The sequence below is a fragment of the Pundamilia nyererei genome, unplaced genomic scaffold (assembly GCF_000239375.1).
Source record: "Pundamilia nyererei isolate P.nyererei 1_Seehausen unplaced genomic scaffold, PunNye1.0 scaffold00369, whole genome shotgun sequence".
In the NCBI taxonomy this organism is placed as follows: domain Eukaryota; kingdom Metazoa; phylum Chordata; class Actinopteri; order Cichliformes; family Cichlidae; genus Pundamilia; species Pundamilia nyererei.
The window spans coordinates 252,025-273,626 of NW_005187770.1; the positions used below are offsets into that span (position 1 = coordinate 252,025).

General features: G+C 38.4%; 1 protein-coding gene across 1 annotated transcript; it reads right to left on the minus strand.

The window, feature by feature from the left end:
- Positions 1 to 833: 833 nt before the first annotated feature.
- On the minus strand, positions 834 to 20,191 carry abcg2a (ATP-binding cassette, sub-family G (WHITE), member 2a). Its single transcript, XM_005752636.1, has 18 exons — positions 19,996 to 20,191; positions 18,605 to 18,817; positions 12,087 to 12,146; positions 11,491 to 11,605; positions 11,057 to 11,209; positions 10,666 to 10,823; positions 9,664 to 9,766; positions 9,491 to 9,539; positions 9,304 to 9,402; positions 7,438 to 7,554; positions 6,920 to 7,065; positions 5,392 to 5,474; positions 5,203 to 5,292; positions 4,432 to 4,556; positions 3,944 to 4,098; positions 2,532 to 2,621; positions 1,657 to 1,727; positions 834 to 1,090 (listed from the first exon to the last, which is right to left on the minus strand). Exons 2-18 carry the CDS (start codon positions 18,784 to 18,786, stop codon positions 940 to 942), a joined length of 1,947 nt encoding a protein of 648 aa, XP_005752693.1. The 5' UTR covers positions 18,787 to 18,817; positions 19,996 to 20,191; the 3' UTR covers positions 834 to 939.
- Between the last annotated feature and the right edge of the window lie 1,411 nt (positions 20,192 to 21,602).

Sequence of the window (21,602 nt, forward strand, 5' to 3'; positions counted from 1 at the left end):
GTTTACACAACTACATTCACGCCTCAAAATATCTTAAAAGTTTATTTTGTGACCCAGAAAGAGTAATATTACAACTAAGTAGCTGCCGCCATTGTTGGGATTCAACTTTTGCGAGATCCCGAGTTGGTTTTCTTGATCTCGCAAAAGTTCATCGTAATTTTTTTTCTTCCATGTCCCTTGCGGGGCTTCGTAGTAAGACTTGTAAATACTTGCGTGGGGAAATCCCAGATCAGCAGTTCCTAAAATAATCAGACCAGTCCGTCTGGCATAAACAACTACACCACTTTCAATGTCACTTAAATCCTATTTCTTTCCATTCTGATGCTCAGTTTGAAGAATCTTGACCTGAGCAGCTGTATGACTGCACCTAATAAAATGGCTTGTGTCCCTGCCTGTTGCTTAGTTCCCCCAGCACCACCATCAATGGGTTTTGACTGAAATGTTTTTGCTACAGCTGACTGGTTTAACACTTGTTTCATGAGTCCATCAGAATGAATTATAATAACTTTGAAGGTACAGTAGGAGGAATTGGTTCAAAGCTCATGTATGATTTTTTTTTTACAGGCAAACATTTACAGCTAAATGTTGCTGCTGACACTGTAAAATTTAAAAATGAGCAAAACAGACACGTAATGTAAATTCAAAGTTTATAAATATGAAATTCTTGTATTTGTGATGCTGAACTTTAAAGTGCAAAAATTATGATACAGCTGATGAGGCAATGACATTGTTAATAAGGGGTGATCAAACAATCAGTTTTTATAACAATCTTTATAAAAAATTTACAAAAAGAAAAAAAGAAAGGAAAAAAAATCAATATTATAGATCTGTATTTATAAACTGAATAACCTGAATAAATGACGTGAAAACTAGACCTGAACTTGAGAAGAACAAATAACACTAAAACATCCACGACCAACAGTCAGGAGTCAGCGGTGTTTAGGTGAACTTCTTGATGAAGCGCAGTTTCAGGTAAGTTATGATGAGGAAGCAGATCGTCATGATAAACAAGGCCAAGTGGTTCTGCCACATTCCCCAGAGGGAGTATTCGACGCCCTGCTCCTCCAGAACCTTCTCCCCAGAGTAACAGCTGGAAACAGAGCACAAAAGTTCCTCAAAAACAAAATAAATGCTGAGATATGCTGAGATACCAAAAGCTGCAGTTGCTCTGATATCACTAGAGGTGAGTCATTCCCCAGAGACTCCCAACTTTACAGAAGAAATTTGCTCATGGTACACCAGAACTGCAGTTCCTCTAATGACCACTTGAGACTGGCTTTATAAACGAGTCAGTCCCCACAGACTGATGTAAAAATGTCCAACTTCATTGCAGAAATAAACATGTTTACAGCCTGATACAAAAGATGTTTTTGCCTAGTATCCATTTAAACAACATCTCTAAGGGACTTGAATTGTGTTAAGGCTTAATTTTAGATGTATCTGTTGTGTTAATAACTTTAATCCCTTTTTAATCCCATTCTCTAAATTTATATTTTGAATTTTGATTGCAGCACAAATTTGTTTTTTAAACATTTTGCATTATTTTGGTAGTTATGGGCTTTGTGCTCACAGATGAGCCTGTTTCTATCTCATTTAGGAACCCACAGTGAACCTCATCACTTCATGTTAACTTGCATGTGTCTCAGTGCTGCTTACTATTGTTGGTCGAGAGTGGTATTCATTTTCTCACAGAATGTCAGCCCGGTGAACTCATTAGCCTGCAGAGCCTGGAGAGATTCACAGACAAATCAACAAACATCACTCAACAAGAGTTTCATCTGAAGAAAAAGTTTTTTTAAACCCAGAGTACCAACCCTGCTCACAGTATGCATGTGGAAAATGTAAAAACTACTGAAGAACTGCTTTTTTTTTAAAATAAAATGTTCTTCCAGGTAAAGTGATGCTAGCATTATTGCACAGGAGTGAAAATCTACAGCAAGTCAAAAGGTTTTCTAAATCTTTGCAAATGCCTTCATATACTATCATGGTTTATTTCTAAAAGCTGATCTTACCTTATAACTGATAATCAGCACATCAATCAATCAAACTTTATCTATATAGCGCCCTTTCAGCTGGAGACACAAATCATCTTTGGGGTTGTTTTAGGAAAGGTAGAGCCAAATGCAATACAAACTAAATGCAATGATGCATTTTGAAAGTAATAACAAAATGTCAAAGAGAAAAAAAATAGCTTGTAAGCACCACAGGAGAAGAACCAACAGGGAAAAAAATAAATAAGCAGTAAAACTTTATGTAAATAAAGACGGCCAGATAAAAGATCCTAAAAAGAGAGAAACATTATAAAATAGAATAAAAAGTATGATTAGTTAATAAAACAATGTTGCAATGTTGTGTATCATGGTGTAGCCCAACTGAGCTCAAATATGGTGTAAGTAACTAAAGTAAGTTTAACAGTTTAGTCGGTTACAGGCCTAACTTAAGGGAAGGGAAGATTTCTAAGTGATTATAAAATTGCTGCAGATATAATAAAACTGTTAAAAATAGATGTAATTGCCAGTGTTTGAACTTACACTGAGGCCATATCTGGGTATACTTAAGTACTTTAACCACGCGAGCCAGCTGGCGATGGAGGGGATGTTCACTAGCAGTCCTGCAAAGATCTGGAGAAAAGGAAACATAGCAGATGAGGCGAGTGGCGAGGCTTTGTGTGGTAACTTCAGGTTTAGCCTTCAGTTTTCATTTCTTTCTGCCTGTATGCATAGAAGATCCCACATCTACAGAGGTTTTTCGCTTCCCTGATGAGTACCAATTTCAAAACCATGGTATTGATCTCTCCGCCTTTTACAGATCAAACAGAGCACATAGGCCTTGAACTTGTTGACCTTTTATAAAATTTGTTGAAATATTGATTTGTGTTTTTATAGCTGTTCTTTTCTTGCTCCCAGACTTTTACCTCTGCCAGAAATAAAACTAAGTCAGTCTTACATGTCACAGGAATACATTCCTTTATGAAATTCTGTCTAACTTCAATAACATTAACATTACCTGTCTGACCATCATGAAGATTAAAGGTGTTAGCTATAACTTCTCTAAAGCTGATATTTAACTTCTCACTGTCAGTTTTTTCTAAGCGAGTTCCTCATAAATTGATGTAAATTCATATTTTTATAATCAAATGACTGGACATTATGAGATTTGCTTTCATTCAGTTTGCTGTAAACGTGCGTCAGAATCTCAGCCTGATGTTAAGGTGGAACCAGAAAAGGGAAAATATACCCCGGTGCATGCTTGCAAGCACAGTCCCATCATGGTTATGCAAGTGTTTGCAGGATTTTGATGGAGATTACCATTACCTGTGTTATAAACACAGTTTGCATTCTGCACTTTTTGATGGACTTATTGACTAAGCCATTATTATTTAATACGTGATTCATTTATTATGTCTTCAACTGATTAGTAAAGCCTTGAGCTGACCACTTTTATGCCTTCCTCTTTACTTTTGGAGTCTTATGGAGTTGTGTGTATTCATTTTGTATTTGATTTTATGTTACATTTGTAATTTTGTAATAGTGTGCCTTCTTTGCCCGCTCTTCCTTGCCTGCTGTAAAAAGAGTTGGGGTTTTTTGTTTTGTTTTTTTATTTAAAGGGACTTTCGGGTCAAATAAAGCTTAAATAAAAAATAAACAAGTATGGGGCTAGTCAGCCTGTGAAGTCGAAGGACACTTGTGACTCACATGAAACAATAAACAAACCTATCGGGTCATGAATCACGTCAAAAGTAGGGTCACTTTTCCATAACCTTCTGTACAATCAGACAGAGTCGTCGCCCCCTGCTGTCCATTAGAAAAAAATGCAGGTCTAGGAGACCTTCACATTGGCTTATCTTTTCAGAGCCAGAAGCTGCAGCCATCTTCATATATGCAGGCTCTGGGTGTGTATGCACTAATGTTTGCACAGGTGTATGCTGATGTGTGTGCATCACCATCATGAAGACGCAGGAGATCGTCATAAAGATGTTAGCGATGGCCACCACTGTCTGGTCAGCAGAGATGGCGAAAGCCATGGAGGTGGCGGTGTAGGCACACAGAGCGACGGTGAGCATGTAGAAGAAGACAGCCCCAGCTGTCGGCTTCAGACCTGTACATACACAGACGAAATCACAAATCAGAGTGCCAGGGTTATAAATAGTAACAAAGATGCACACACGGCACATGATACAAATCCTAACAAACCTCTGATGTGTAAAACAACCTCGTCTTTATATGTTTTTTGCCTTGATTTCTGTGATATAAAAATCTCAGAGTCTAACAGTTTTTCCTTCACATATGCAAAGGATAAACAGATCAAGATCAACATTCATAACACAGACCATTAGAAACACTGACACATCGGTTTACCAATCACATCCGCTCTACTCTGCATACAATTAAAGAATAAACACCAGGATAGCACAACTTGTCTTCCACCTACCAACCATGAAGTATGCCACACAGGTGAAGACGATAGCGGGGATGGTCCTCAGCGTGATGATGTCAGACAGGATCTTACACAGGAAGTAGACCGATACCCTGTAGTAACCGCTGATATACTCATGACTGCAGAGAGAGAGGAAGACATACAGGAAACGTTGTGTTAAAAACAGCATCTGTGAAAACATAATGATAAATAGAGGTGAGTGCCATTGCTGCAGACCTTTAACTAATAAAGTTGTCAGAAGCATTTAATCTGAATTAGCAAGAAAGAAAATCAGCATAAAAATGTCAAATGTCAAAAAAACAAAATGATTGGAAATGCATAAACTTTCCATTTTTAAAATGCTTCTTAATAATCCTACTGATCCTTATTAATTGAAAAAAAACATTAAATATAATGTGTTTTTAATAAGTAGATGATAGTTGTCATTATGATATAAAAAGGCACTGAAAGAATGTGTGTATTACAATTTCTCTTTTTTTGGCTAAACCTAAAATATTACATTTTGTGAAAGAAGAAGGCAATGAGAGGAGAACATATTGATCTGACTAAAACAGAAAGTAAAGATGTGCATTTCCTGCAAAGAATACCGACTCGGGCCCCTGGATGATAAGCAAGTCCCAACAATTTCACTTCATGAACACATCTTTAAAGAAAGCAAAGATGAATGAATTCTCAACATGAATGAATGAGTGAATTTTACCCTCATATAATGAAAACATTTCACCCCAAAGTGAATTAAAAAAGTTCCTTGAGTGTGAGACCCACATGAAGATTTTCCTTTCTGCGATGAAGAGTTCAGCAGCCGACAGGGAGCCGAAACACTGATTCACGACGATGAAGAACAGCGCACCAGTCCTGGACACACAACCACACCATCAATAATCTCACATCCCAGGTTCATCTTTATCATTTGTCTTTCAAATGTGACAAAGACAAAAGTACTACAGTAAATACCTGTTCTGAATCCCACTCGAATCATTCTGGACATTGAAGAAAAGGGCTCCGACAACCAGAGCGAGGAGGATTGTCACTGCTACCTAAACAGATTTTTTTTTAAAAAGACACTTATAACCACTTATCACAGTTATCAATGCAAGTTCATTATTCCTTGAGTTTGAGGCAGGGAGGTAGTGTGTTTCCCAAACTCCTTAAAATGATCTGATGATGCAGTTTCAGTTATTGACACCAGGTGCTGCTCCTGCTAAACTCCCACTGACTGATGACACGTGCACACAGGAAGAGATGAGCGGTGATGCAGTGACCACAGAAAAGCCCAGAGTAAATTCAACAGCAGGCAAAATAACAGTGAAGAGAAAAAAAAGAAAACTTTCAGATAAATATGTAGTCATGTAAAAGACCAAGTGCCCCCTTACTGCTTCCATAGGACTAAGAGGACAAACATCACCCACAAGCTGCTAATCAAATGCACTTGATTAGAAGTCTTGTTATATATGTTGTCTGTTCTGGAGACGTCAGATATGCATTAACACAATGCCACAGTATTCACAACAGTGTCAGTCCCAGACTGTGCAGTGATGGTGGTAGAGGGGTGATGAATTGATGTCTCTGCATTATTCTAGGTCCTTTACCGTACAATGTAAAGTGACGGTTGTTGTGATTTGACACTATAAAAGTAAAAGTGAATTGAAAAAGACAACTGAGGGCTGCTTTTCTCTTCACAGCCACAGGACTGACAGCCATACCAAAGTACTGTAGTGTCAAATGTGTGGCCATCTATCCTATAGCTAAATCTTGCCTTGCCCTGAAAGCGTCTTATGTTTGGACTTTTTGAATTGTTTATTTTATACTCAAGTATAAAGACTTTCTCCTGTAGTGATAATCTGTATTTTACCATTTGTTCTTAATATCATGGTTATCTGGGATTGTTCTTGAGTTTTTATATCTAATTTCAGGTTTCAGTTATCAGCCTTCCCCTGTGTTCCCCGTGTTCTGTCATATTTCCGTCTGTTGGTTTTACTTAATTTTTTTGTCATAGTCGTTCGTCTCACATGCCTTGTGCTCAGTTTTTCTTCCTCTGTCTTGTTTTCCCTGATTATTTTCAGTTGTGTTCCCTGGCATCCCTCAGTTAATGTTTGTATTTGTTCATGTAGTACTGGTTGTCCTCCCTTGTGTTACTTTGTGTTACCTTGTAAGTAAACGAATGCCTGCCAACATACTACAAAGTACCCCCACAACAATGTGAGAGACTGATGAAGACCTAGAGAAAAGGATTACTTTAAGGTGGCTTCTGAATCATAGTGATATTATAGTAGCGACATAGTTATTGTAGCTTGCAAAGATCTGCTTTGTGTCAGCACAATGTCACTATGGTAACAAACGTTTATCAATATAAATGAACTAATCCTGTATTGATATTGATCTTATTACTTCCCTCTTAGACAGTGAAGCTACACATTCCCCAAACTGGACAGTTCTTCTTTTAAATAAGTGAATAAATAAAGTGAACTTTACACAGACTTACCTGGGCGATGGAGGTCTGCGGGTTGAGTATGAGGTTGCGAAATGTCCTCTTGAGAACCCATCTGAACTGCGTGAAGAAGCCGGTGGTGTAGGTGATGGTTCTGAAGGGAGTAGTAGTGACCACCTTCTTTCCCTGGACGATCCTCTCTGAGACAGACAGAAGGTGGCAACGGTTTGAATTAATTTACATTTAAACAAATGCTCATGTCTGTATGAACTAATGTGTTCTGTTCACATTTAAAGTCATTAACATGTCCTGTGAAGACAGGACAGCAAAGTTTCACAGTAAAACCAAAATAAAGACAACATCAGTTTGAGACAATGTAGTCATTCATTATCTCTTTGTGGTTCATTTACATTGGGATTCAATTATTTGGAGAATTTTTGACCAATTTGTACTCACTATACCTTTTTTGTAGCCATCTAGGTTTGTTTATCGTCACCCAACATATTTTTGTAACAGTTTCAGATACAAACATTAAAAATCAATAAACACTGAAGCCTTCTTTTGGTACCCACCCAGCTCTGCTTTGGTCTCTTTGAAGTGTTGACAGTTTCTGTACTCCTCCACCAGTTTCTCCCCAATCCCTCTTCGGGACTTTGACATCGATTCTGAATCCAGCTCTTGATCTGGATCTGGACAAAGAGAGGTCTGGTCAGGTCTACAAAAAACAGGGTTTTATATTATTACTTCTAATCATATAATCACTGGCATATGTCACAGATTCAGGATAAATCACTTTACAATTACAACTACAGTAGTGTGGATGTATTACTAACATGCAAGCTGCAAATATGTGAAATTAAAAAGCATTTTTTCTTTTTTTTTTAAGCTGTCACTTGCATAGTGTTCAAAACAAGCCAAATATTTTAACCCAAACAAATTCAAACGAACGTCAAATCAAGTCTAAATAATGTCATGTGTCCTACAGAGCCTGAATGCAGCATGTGTTACAGGTTCACTTGAGGGAATTTTGATTTTGCACGCACATCTTTCTGCAGCACTTTCACACCTGGTTGACCAGTGAATCTAAAAATGTATGTAGGACAGAAGAGGGCACCTTCATCCTGCTAGCAGCTTGTCCATAATTTGAGTTCATAACATTTTAAAATCAATGTACTTTTAGTTATAGTAAACATTTCTGTAAGTATTTTGAGTCATTAGTAATACCTTTTTGGAGAACAAAAAAGGGAATAAAGTCAACCACTTTCACCTAACCACTGTATGCTGGACAGCTGGTTAAAACGTATGTTTTGGTTTCCACATGAAAGAAACTTCTCAGTGCTCAAAAAGTTTCAGGAATATTTGTCTTCTATGTGTTTGGATGTTGTTGTTTCTCTTCTGTAACCTAATCATCATGACTATGATGGTTGTTATTATTGTGTGAATGCCTGTTTCTTTTTATTCTTTATACTTTATTCTAGTTGCTCCGTGGTTCTTCGCCGTGGAACTACTTCCACAGTTTTTGTGCAATTTTCATTGTTCAAATTTTAAACTATTCTGCTGTTTCTGCTAATGCCGGCTTTGGTGCTCATAACGTCTATACTTTTTGAGATATTAGTGTGGTCACTGATTTTGCTTGCAGGAGTACCTCTGTTTTAGCTCAGTGAGATGAGCAGCCGTTCTCAGAGCAGGAGGCCGGGGTTCAAATCCCGCTTATGGCAACATTTTTTTCGATTAACGGTTAAACATTTTTTATTTTTTTCAACACAAATTTCAACTTCTTCACCACTTTTCAGCAGAATTTTGAGTTGTTTCAGCCCTTTTCAGCCACGTTTCCGGTTTCTTCAGCTGTTTTCTGCAGAAATTCTGCTGATTCACAGCTTTTCAGAAGAAAAAGCTTTTTCACCTCTTTTCATCACAAATTACAGCCTCTTCTGCTCATTTAAGCAGATTATTCAGTTTCTCCATATCGTCTCAGTATACTGAGAACTGGTTTGGCTCAGCGAGATGATTAACTGCCTTGAGACAAGGCGGCCTGGGTTCAAGCCCAGCTTGTAGCAACATTTCCTTTCAGGTGATAGTTTAACTTTTTCAGTACAAATTTCAGCTTCTTCACCCCTTTTTAGCACAATGTTTGTCTTTCACCTCTTTTCAGCACAAATTCCAGATTTTTTAGCTGTTTTCAGCACAATTTTTAGCTTCTTCAGCTCTTTTCAGAAGATTGTTCTCCTTCTTCTGCTGTTTTCCGATTCCACTACAAGGCATTCACACAGCATTTTTGCAGGAAATGCAAATGTTTCTAGTTATTATCATTATTGTTATTATTATTATTATTATTAAGAGATTTTCCAAACAAGGTCAGGTTATAACCACGATGGCTTACACCTCGGAGGATCTTTTTTCTCCACTGCTGTCTTTTTGTCCAGAACAAACTTACACACCTTCTGTTTTCCCACTGTTGAGGACGACGGCGGTCGAGTCTCCGTTGATGACATCCAGGAAGAAGTCAGCAGGGTTGTTGTGGGGCTCACAGATGTATCCTAGGAAACAGTTTTAAAACATAGTCACAAACATTGCCTTTCTGTCGTGTTGCATCTTGTTGGGTTAAAGTTAATCAGGCGTGCTTACCAATGCCAGAGAAGTACTCCAGTGCACTCCGTGCTGGGCCGTGATAAACCTGACATGTTTTACAACAGAGAGAAGAAGAATTAACATGTCAGTCACAGTTTCCTCCACAGGTAGCTTGAAGTTAGCTCAGTGAAAATGTTTAAGTCTTTCAATAAGCAGTATTTAAAGGGGACCTGATGACCGTTGACTAGCAGGGTGAGGCTGTCGAAGAGGCGGTAGATGGTGTATCGAGGCTGGTGGATGGAGAGGATTATGGTGCGACCATTGTTTGCCATCCTGGAATAACAGTAAAAAACTGTTATTTAGGTTAAACTTATTCAATGGATTTTTTTTTTCATTTATTATAGTTATTCATTTAGTGATACTACTATTACTACTAACATATGATGCAGAGGGCTGCAGCTTGTGGCTTTCACCCTACATTGACAATTTGCTAACTGAAGTTACCTTTGGCCTGCCTTTCTTTCCATGTTAGGGCAGCCTTTGGTCTTCTCACTCATGTTTTTGGTTAGGGTTACCCTAACCTTTCACTGTACTTTTGGTTTTATCTAGAGCATTTTCAGTTTTGGTACTGTTGTTTTTTACACTTAGGATGGCAACCTGGCAACCTAATTGATAACCTAATGCAATTAAGCTCATTCAACAAGTTAAGGTTTGAAGGTTTTTAACATTTTTAAGCATTTCAGGCAAAATCTTCAAATTTTCAGTTTTCATTTTTGCTAGGAAATGCTTTTTCTAGTTGCTTCTGCTCTGCTCCTAGAATAAACAGCAATCAGCGCTAGCTAGCAGTCTCCAGAAAAACACAGACTCCATGTTTCACCCAGCGAATGTTGTCTAATTGAACCAGAATTCAGCTATGCAATGATTACATCAGTCCTTCTTGCTTCTTACTTAATCCCTAATAAAACATTTTACATTGGAAAATACAGTTATAGATAACGTCGCCCAGTTCATCCAAACTCCTGATGCAGATCTGGAAAAATGGCCATTTTTAAAAATCAGTATCCTGCAAAATCATCACTATTTACAGTAGTGATGTTTGTGAGCTAGCTTGCCCAGTTACTTCATAGATTTAAGGACATAACTTCAGACTCAGTGTTAACGTTCAAGGTGTGGCCGCATGATATAGATGGGCATCTTCATGGCATCAGCACTAAAAATATGTGTGTTTTCACCTCTTGAGCAGCAGCAGCACAGAGTTGGCCGTGCTGGCGTCGAGGCCTGTGGTGGGTTCATCCAGGAAGAGGACAGGCGGGTCAATAATCAGCTCCATCCCAATGTTTGTCCTCTTCCTCTCGCCACCAGAAATCCCACGAATCAGCTGAGTGCCCACCTGCACAAACACACTACAATCAGACTTCAGGCTTTTTCCTTTCAATCTATCTTCCAGTTCTTCTCATGCGTCTTTGTTTTGTTTTTTGCTCATTTCTTTGCGCTATTTAATCTTTTGGATACTTTCATCCTTCCTATATTTTAGAGTCATTTTTTATGCATTCTATTATTCTTTTGTACCACTTCTTGACTAAATGGTTTTTTTTATTTTTATTGAAGTTTCTTTCTTCTCACCTTGGAGTCGGCCACTCGGCCCAGTCCAAGCTCCTTGATCAGTCTGTCAACTTTCTGCTTTTTCTCCCTATGGCTGATGCTTGATGGGAGACGCAGGGCTGCAGAGAAGGTGAAGTTTTCTCTGACCGTCAGAGTCCCCATCACCACGTCATCCTGCAGACAGGAAGCTACTGTTTAGAAAAAAAATCTAACACATTGAAAGTGACCAAACATTTACTGCTGCCAGATGCATTTTTGTTTCAAGGACATCTTTTTAACTCAGTTTAATTTCCACAGATGTGACTTATGACCTCAGTATTTCTAAAACAATTAACTTTATGCAACTCAAACAGACTTGGCCTAAGAAGCCGGTTTTATTGTTGCAGGAAATCTCTTCCTGCCCTGTCCAGGAAACTCTGCTAAATCCTGTAGAACTTCCTGCCTGCTTCACCCACCTGAACCACATAGCCAGACAGACACTTAAAGTTTGGGGGCTGAGGGGCTCCGTCAATCAGGACCTCTCCTGACAGACCTGCAGGGTCCTTTCTAGCTGCCAGAACATCAAGAAACCTAAAACAAAAAGGCAACATTCAATCACAAATTGAGTCCCAGTCAGGAGGCTTTATGCAGACATCAGCTCACACCATCTATAAGGATGGTTGCTTTCCTGTTACACACCATCTGAATTAGCAAAGGCAAGAATAGGCAGTCTTTGCTAATCAGCTGGCACAAATATAGACGGGAAGTTTGAACGGAAAAATAGCAAAACCTTCTTGTTTTATTTCCTGTAATGTCTTTTCCATGTGGCAGGAAAATTGTTTATATATTCAAACTGTACTGGATAGAAGAAGACCTTATCTTTCTGTGTACAGCAAAGACACAAACATTTAGGTTTCCAGCAGTTAATGTGTACAATACTTCCTCTACACTGATGCATCGACCACCAGTTGTTCATCTCTTAACAAACAAAGACGTTTTCTTCAGATTTTTGCTAAACATGAATGGAAAACATCCCGATTTCTCCCTGCACAAACACATTTGCAGCACTCACGATGACTTCCCGCTTCCTGTCGCTCCCATAATGGCGTTGAGACCTGGCTTCATGATCCCACTGAGGGAGAGAGCGACAAAAATATTATCAGCGGTGAATCTGTAGATGTGAGTTTCACATGAAAAATGTTTTAATAATTCATTTCATAAACAGCAGCCGGGAAACGTTTGGACACATTCAAGGGTTTCAGCTTCTTATATTTTTAAATTTCCAGTTTTTTTCTTTATTATGTTTATTTTTCGCTATTTTTTAAATTTGAACTCTTGGTTGAATGAAGTCACTGTGGTAACTGTGAAATTAATCAGCAATAAAAATAATAAGCTTCATTTGCATGAAGCATACAGCTCTTGAAAATTTGCATTCCTAAAGTTTAATGGATCACTAATAAAGATTAAATGTTGATCATATTTTTTACTGTGTAGGAATAATAATAAAATCTTCTTCTGAATTGGGGCAACCAAAAAATCCTGAAAGCAAAAACTCTGTGGTCATCAGTGATATCAGGGTCATTATAGTCATCCCAGGCAGTATGCCACAGCTAAATCTCAGGGAAATAAGAGGAAAAAAAACACAGCAAACAGCAAAAACAAAACAATAAAAAAAGAACCCAATCGCCCAATAAAATATTTACTTTCTGTAGACCTCCATCCCACTCACTCACCCTCTCTTCTCTCTACCAACCTTCATCTTCGCAGTGCTGCTTAGCCTAGGATTACAGTAATGACCCCAATATCACTTTAAGGATCAGAGTCGCTGTTTTCGGAAAGCACTGGAATTCCTTCAATGAAACAAACAGTTCAAAAGGTTTGCAAAACACCTGTCTGACCCCAGTGAGAGGTTAGGCTCTGAAAAGTAACTTCCAGGGTTACTTTTCCCTGAAAGTTTTCACAGGGTTTTTTTTTCTGAAATGATGAAGCAGTTTGAGTTCTGCTTTTCTCTAGAGTGACTTTTGTGATACTACAGAAGTCATGCTGCTGTATTTCTGAGGAACTGAAAGGGCTTTTTCCAGCAAAGTTACAACTTTAGTGGCCGTTTGGTTGAGGATGTTTCGTAACACTGTGATTCTTATTCTGCATTTTCCCTGACATGTACAGGGATGAAGACTTCCTCTTTTTTTTTTAAACTGCCACTAAGCAAATCTCAAGCTGTAACTATGACACAGCAGTTTTATATGTATCTGTCTTATAGTCGCCTTTCTCTCCTTCATGCCTTTCAGGCTAATGCGGGTTTATTTTTTTTGCTCTTGCTGGTATAGCTATAGTATAGTGAAGGGGATTGAAATTTACCACATGCATCTGAAACCCAAAACCACATGGGCACACTGTAAAGTGTCTGCCAGGGCATTAGTCAGCAATTTACTGTTTTGGAAAAGTAAAATTCATTTTTAGTCACTCAGTCATTTAAGTGAGTCTGAGAAACACAGGGAGGTGACTTCCTCCTGCTCAGAATCTGTCCTGTCATTCATTCAGCAGAAAACATGACTCTGTTGTTGTTTAGATTCCTGCAAATGAGAAACTTGCCACTCTGAATTCCAATTTTTTGATCAAATACAATTTTTTTGTCTGCTTGTTCACACTAGAACACAGCTATAGTGTGAGCCCTCAAAGCCGCCGCGCCCCAGGTCGGATTTGAAAATATTGGATTTGTGCTGTTCACACTGTCATACCATGATCGGATATGGGTCGCATAGGATCAAAAAAATAAATGCACTTTCGCCTGCAGTGTGAACGTAGCATTAGTAACTCAAAACACATAAGAACATTAAAACAAAAACAAAAAATGTAATGCAATGTAAAGGGAAAAATTAAATACAGTATATTTGTCCTTCACATGTAATCTGCACTCTTGTGTCTATTTGTTTAACTTACAAAAAGTCTCACTGCTTTTTAGCATTAGTATCCTGTCCCATGCAAACATACTTTCTGCCTCACTCACGGCCCAATGGGTGTCTTTTCAAAATTGTGAAGGACCTCGCTCACAGCATCTCACGCTACACCAGAGTAATTTGATCAATTTTTATTGATCAAAAAAAATTCTTGCTTTTTTTTCTTTCACTATCTACTTTGCAAATGACTTATTTTTTTACACACTAGGTGTAGGGTAAAAAAAACATTCTAGTAATGAAAAGAAAACTGAGGGTGTACTGTTGAAACTCCACTTCTTTATCACATACTGACGTATGTCTGACATTAAATGCACAGATAGAGTAAGTTCACTGCTCTACCGAGCTGCTCTAATGGACACAGTGAATGGATGGATTAGCTTGAAGAAGAAGGTGACTTGTTAGCTAATCAATCCAATGACACTTCGCCTACTGGTGTTGGCCAGAGGGGTCGATGGCACGATATGGCAGCCTCGCTTCTGTCAGTCTGCCCCAGGGCAGCTGTGGCTACAACTGTAGCTGCCTCACCAGTGTGTGAATGTGAGAGCGGATGAATAGTGGAATTGTAAAAGCGCTTTGAGGGTCTCGAAAAGCGCTATATAAATGTTATAAATATTATTATCTCTCATCCAAGTGACTCCACTACAAAAGGTGGATGAAATCCTGCTTAGTTAACTTTACCTTCTTTCTATATCTTCCTCTCGTCCTTTGTTTATTAGGTTTTCCTTTCCAAATCTTATCACAATTCAGAATACCTTGCGTGTATTCTCCGCGTGACAATGGCGTTGCTGATAATTTAGCTTCCATTACACCCAGACAGGTCAGTTTCTGGCCTGATTATAAATGCACAATCATAAATGATGGTAAAGTCAGTTTTAATGCGCTCAAGTATGAGCTGTCACAGCAGGATACAGCCCTTATTCTCATGCAAACAGGTTAAACGAAAGCACAGACCTTCAACTTTGTCAATGATTACACATGTCCAATAAAATCCCACAGGTACAAGTCATTAAAATCTGCACACACGCACACAAACACACCTGCTACACTTTGACCCATTAAAGCTTTCATAACTTACATATATAATAACACATTGATCTTTTTTATAACAGAGTATAATCCATAGCTTTGTCTGCAGATACGTGTTGGTGTAGTAGATTTAACTCTACCATTACCCTACATTTACCCTGACCCTACAAAGATTTAAAAAAACCCAACTATTTGTAAAAAAAAACATGTGAATAGCAATTATGGTCTTTAACAAATTTTTGAAGGTAAATGATCTCCATTTCCAGGTTGCACTTTTCACAGTTTCACTATAAGCAAATCGCAATTTGCAAACAAGGTGACGTCTTTGTCGATCGTCAACATGAGACTGTGGCATGGTTAGCGACCGAAGCTAACAAACATTTCAATGTTGAATAACTTTTGGCGGCCAGGATTTTCACAGTGTCTAGTTATGACTAAAAAATTGTTTCAAAATGAAAGTTGAACAGACACTGAGAAAATATCAGCAACGTTGATTCAACTTTCATTTATTTTTGGAGTTCTTCTACATTAATGTTTGTTAGAATACAAATCATGATGTGGTTTTCTGTCAGAACCCTGCACCTATTTGTGATAGATTTCACCTAATGACTGACAGGAACCACTCACCAATTGGTCAGAGAATAAACATTTTTTTCTAGTGACCAAAGGTTACCAGGGGAATAGGCAACTGGTCTCTAGATTTTGTGAATAGGGCCTTACACCGCTGAAGTTCAGTTGTTCTCAAAAACTCAAAGACTCAGACCTCAGAAGATTAATGAAACTATTATTTGACTATTATAATTATTATTATTACATTATTTGGCATTTATTAGCTTTAACTCCAACATCATCTGCACGGCTCATCTGGCATTGTTTTAAGGACCTGAAGAAGCTTAACTGTCAACAACCTGGAGAAGTTTCTTACTAATCATTGCTTCAGTGCTAAAGTAACTCTCAGTTTAAATTTATTAATCCTGGCTGTTATAAAGTGTTAATACTTAGCATCTTTGATTCAGTAACCTTTACACCCTCAACGTTCTTGCCAAGTAAAGTTTCAAACAAACTGAGGCAGTACAGCATCCTGTACCCGTGCCTGTTTGTTGGTTTAAGCCCAGAGTCATTGTCTTCTCACAGGCTTTTGTATGTACAGTATGTGTATGTGTTTCACAGAGGCAAACTTAGGAACCTGAGTCTCCCGACAAAGCAAACTTCCTTCCTTTGCCTCCCAACATGTGGGAGTGTTTGAACCAAGCAAACCTTGATCGTGTCACGTTTGCATCCCAGGTGGGCTCCTGGCAGCACGTAGACAAATAAACACACAGTAGCTGCACATGCAGACTGTGCATTACCAGTTTACCACAGTATGGGCTCATGCTTACAGTCACCTGAGGGCTAAAGCATGCCTTGCATTGTAGCATCACAGGAATTTCTTGTAAGACAAAGTAAATCCAAGCCAGCTTATTGCAGTTTGGTTGGTAAACTTTAAGAGGCAAAGTGCATCACTACAGAAACAGTGAGGTGACAAGATATGACTTAAAAGGCTGTTAGTCAAGTTGTAAATCCACAGTTTTTCCTTGAAGCTGTTTCATTATCACAAGTCCTGACAAAACCTGAGCATTTCCACCCTCTACACATATATACCACGTGACTGCGTGGTATATCCTTGGGTAAAGGGCTCATTTTGCCGATTTTTATTCATGCTGTATGTTACTCTGCTGATTGTTAGAGCGTGTGATGTAAGACAAGGTTACATGTGCTCTAACAATAATGCATTACCCAAGCTGATCTTATCTTATCTTTAAAATACCTGACTGCATGTTTCTATTAGTAGAGACGTGGTCCAACATGGGCCTGCAAAATCGTCTAACTGAACCCATTGGATTGGTTTGCAAAGTGTGAAAACTGCAGTGAACTTAGAAATTAATTAAAATACATTGTTAATTTTTTTATGATGGCTGAATAACTACACAGGATTGGAAAGTTACGAAATTTGTTGTCTCACAATTTTGAAAAAAGGAAGGTAAGCGGCATCTTTCACTTGGGCTTCTTTGTTCAGCTTTTAAAAAAAAAAAACATTGCCTGCACCGAAACTAAAATTCTGCGAACATTAATGATGTGTCCTCATCACCTGCTCAGTGTCTTTTATGAACATCCACTGGACGTCCCTCTGAATCTATCTAAAAAAAGAAGTCTGTATTTTTGTTTGTTTGCCTTTACCGTGATGAAACAATAGCCTTTCACTGATGGTGTAACATCATAGCCCACTGAGCATCACACAAGGACAATTCATAACCAAGTTATACCATTAACCAGAATTTGGGAAAAACACACCTGTGAGTGTTCAAAGGTCCTCAGTAAAAAAGATGAATATTTTTTTAAGATGAATGTGTGAACAGCGTCCCTTTTATCAAAACATTCCTCAGCCACACAACTTTCAAAATTAAGCTTAAAGTTCTGAAAACCAATAGATAATTAGCCGATTGTGGGATATACATGGAAAAATCTAAATCCCAGACTTCATTTGCCTTTGTTACATTTAGGGATGGGTATCGTTTAGGTTTTATCTGATACCAGTGCCAAACCGGTACTTTTGCAACGGTGCCGGTGCTCGAACCGGTGCTTAAACAATGGATAACACAAACTTTGTCCAAAAACCTCTCATGTTTAGCTGTTTTCCAATTTTTCTTTGGTCATTTTAGCCTTCTTGGCCAGGGTGAAGGGAGTATCTGCCATCAAACAAGAAGACAGCCGCATGTAACTGCGACGGTGTTTGCTAGTTCACCTTACATGCATTAATGTAATAACGTGGTTAGCCTACTCAACGTAAATTACACACGAACAACATTAAGCTACTCACGCAGAGAAGAACGGCTGCTGCTGCCATCATCATCCGTCATCATTTCTGCTACACTGGCAGGGCTAGGGGCCAGGACTGTACTCTTCGTGTTTTTGGGGGATGTTGCTAACTCCGGGTCCGATAACAGGCACCACACCCGCAGTAGGTACGGTGCATTTCTCGGCTTTAAAAATACCCCGCTATGTGTCGCCGGGTGTTTCATCAGATTCGAGGAGTTACCTTCTTTGCACAGTATCAGCTTAAAGCACTTGCTGCAGGCTGCCGAGTTTGCATATTTTGCTGTGAAGTACAGCCAAACTTTTGACCGCTTCGCCTTGGGCATTTTTAATCTGTAGCTCTGCTCTAAAAGAACGTACGTACCTTGACCCGCCTACTATCCTTGGAAACGTAAAATGATTAGCTAGAATGTGAAGTGTATCACATCTCAGGAAAAAAAAAGCACCGAAAAAAATCACCGAAATGTGCGCTGCTTTTCGGTCTGGTTACTACCGTTTATGTCAGAACTGGTGCCATCATGGCACCAGATACCGGTACCCATCCTTAGTTACATTTGGCTTCTAATACTTTGATCAAGTCTTAAAATGTCTTAATCTAATGTTGTACTTTTAGGCTGCATGAAGATGAGATATTGCAGCTAAGCTTTGCCCTCATTTTTTAGAAGTGTGTTTAAAATGACAAGTAGCCTGTTGTTGTTAGCTTAAAAATAAAACGTCTGTTGTCCTCGAAGTTTAAATGCACCAGTCTACTCACTTGAGGTCGATGAGGATGTCTTTGGTCGTGGCCTTCTTTCGGCAAAAACATCCACCTCCCTGTTTCACCTTGTAGTGAATATTGTGGAAACTGACTGTTGCGCCGTGCAACTGTTGTCTTGAACCGGACCCTTTAGAAGCTCCGTTTATCCCCATTTCGATCGTATCTTCGTTGTCTGACATCCTTCAGTTGTCTCCACCTGTATGCCCAACACTGAAGAACATTTTTGCTGTAAATACCATTTCTTAATAAAAATCTAATCTTTTACATCTCTTGAGGCAACGGTTTTGTTTTTACATAACAAATATCACCATATCTTGTCATTTTTTAAAACCAAATTTGAAGCAATTTGGTTTGTTACAAATCCTTATTTTTTTAATTTCCATATAAAAATGCCTATTCTACATCAACATTAACAATAGTAGATTTTAAAAAATCATATTACAATCCTGTTGCTGCACTTTTGTGTGACTTTATGATATTACGTTCATTGCTGCTAAAGTTGAACTTGAAATGAAAGCTGCAGACAGGTCATTTACTCTCGCCTCCTCAGTGCTGCTGTCTCAGAATGTATTCTGTTAAATTTTGGGAATCTACAACAAAGCAAAGCCATATGAACAATGTCTATGCTTTAATGTCTATGTAGTTAAAATCAAGTATGTATTTCAACTATTACTATATGTTAGAGCTAAAACAAAGACCAGATGTTTAGATAACTGAAGAAATTTAAAACACATGCAGCAACACAGTTCACTTAAACCCAGCACCAAGTTCGGATATTTCTTTAAGTGAGTCAGACCCACTGAAAAAGAAAAAAAACACTGTATACGGCTTTTAATTGTGTTTGCCCAAGTCTCTTTCCTAAACACTGTTTGACTTTTAAGCCAATAAGTCCCGAGAACAACTATCTACAATTATCTAGAACTGTAAATGAATGAAGCGGGTGGTTTCCTGTCATTTTCCCAATTAATGTTTGGAATATTTCTGGAATCTGGAATGTCAACTTTTCTAAAACCATTTACATTTTTACATTATTGTTACTGAATTCGGTTTTTTAAGACTCATTACCCAACCGTACAAGTTCACAAGATGTGAAAACTGAAGCTTGGTTTGTTGAAAATACCGTAAAGGTCAAAAGTTCATATGTAAATTGCTTGTGGCATCCGGCCTCTGCAGTAGACGCTTCCTGCAGTACTGATTATCGGGCATCTCTAGTCTAATCTGATATACTCAGAAGCAACACAGTTTAATCTTAATGTCTGCTTTATACCACGTTAATAAAAACATGTTCTAGACTCTTCCATCTCAGCGAGAGCTGATTTTAGATTTTAAAAATAGAAAAAAAGATACACGTGGCAACCAAAACTCAAAACAAAGACACTATCTCTCACCTGCTTTAGTCGGAAAGCGCCAATGAAAACAGCTACGGACAGATATCCAAACCGCAGCAGGCTTACCAGGAAACTGCAGTGACTCAGACTGCAGAGCTAAACGCGTGCTTAGCAGAGCTAGAGAGGTTTGTTTAGTACATGTGCTCATCCCGGTTTTATGTCTGAAAGGCGCGATAAGAGAAGTAGGGAGGAGGGCACTACTGTCTCTCTCTCTCTCTCTCTCTCCCTACTACCCCCGTGAGGTCCTGTTATTGCTTTATTGTGACATATGAGTTCCTGGGTAAGCAGCACTGCTGTTAAAATTTGCACTTGAGATTTTTGTTTACATCATTTTTCACTTGACAAGGGCAGGGCTTTGAACTTTATTGGTGACCCTGAGGGGCGGGTGTGTGTTTGTTTCAAAGGTCATTTACCTGCACTTTCATTATAAAACTTGTGACTTGAAGAGATTTTCTGAAAAAAAGACAATTTAAATAATATAAAATAACTTTATTTAACCCAAATGTAATACATTTGTGTTACAGCAGCCGAAATATCAAACAGAAGCTATAAAAAAATTTAATCATAGCCTAAAGTGTCTCAATGATCTAGAAAATGACATAACAAAGTAGGTCAATAGGGTGAAAATTAGATAAAGTAAAGAAATAAAAATACACCTTAAAAAGCAGCTAACCAAGCAAAATTCCAAATGCCATGCTATGTAAAAAATCATATATATACATAGAAATAAATAAAATGCCTATTAAATGTCTATTGCTGAGTCACTTTAATGTCATTTAAAGTGATTCAGCATCGGCGAGTTTAGAATTTGGAAATCACCATTATGTCACCACAGCTGTGAGCACTTTAGGGTGACAGAAAAAACAGGAACCAGGAGAAAACCTACCAAAACCTCACGGGGAATAAGATGTACAGGGTGGGCCATTTATATGGATACACCGTAATAACATAACAAAGAATAAAGTTACGTTGAAACCAAGCACACCATTGTTTTTCTTGTGACATTACCAATAAGTTTGATGTGTCACATGGCCCTCTCCCTATTGGAAAAACAAAAGTTGTATCCAAGATGGCCGACTTCTAAATGGTCACCATGGTCACCACCCATCTTGGGGAGTTTGCCCCCTCACGTATACTAATGTGCCACAAACAGGACTTTAATATCACCAACCATTCCCATGTTATTACGGTGTATCCATATAAATGGCCCACCATTTATGAAAGATAAGTTTCACCCTTTTCAGAAATGTTAATTAAAAAAAAAAAGACAGTTGGAGAATACCACAAACATAAGCCACTTTCTATTAGTACCTACTCGGTACTTTCTTTTAGTACCTGGTAAAACTGTCAGGGATCATGCCGACTCTATACAAGTAGATGAAAGTTAAATTATACAGGCTTACATATTTTGCTTGACATAGTAGACAAAGTCTACTATCTGTAATCTGTTGGGGATTACACATTTTTCCCTCATGACCGATGTTCACCAAATGGCTGATTGTCATGGACCGGTCTCTGGGTCTGTGCAACTAAGGATTTTTTCACTTGATCCTGCACTTGTGCCATGATTGTCACGTGTCTGAACAACACGTTCTCACTCCCAACTC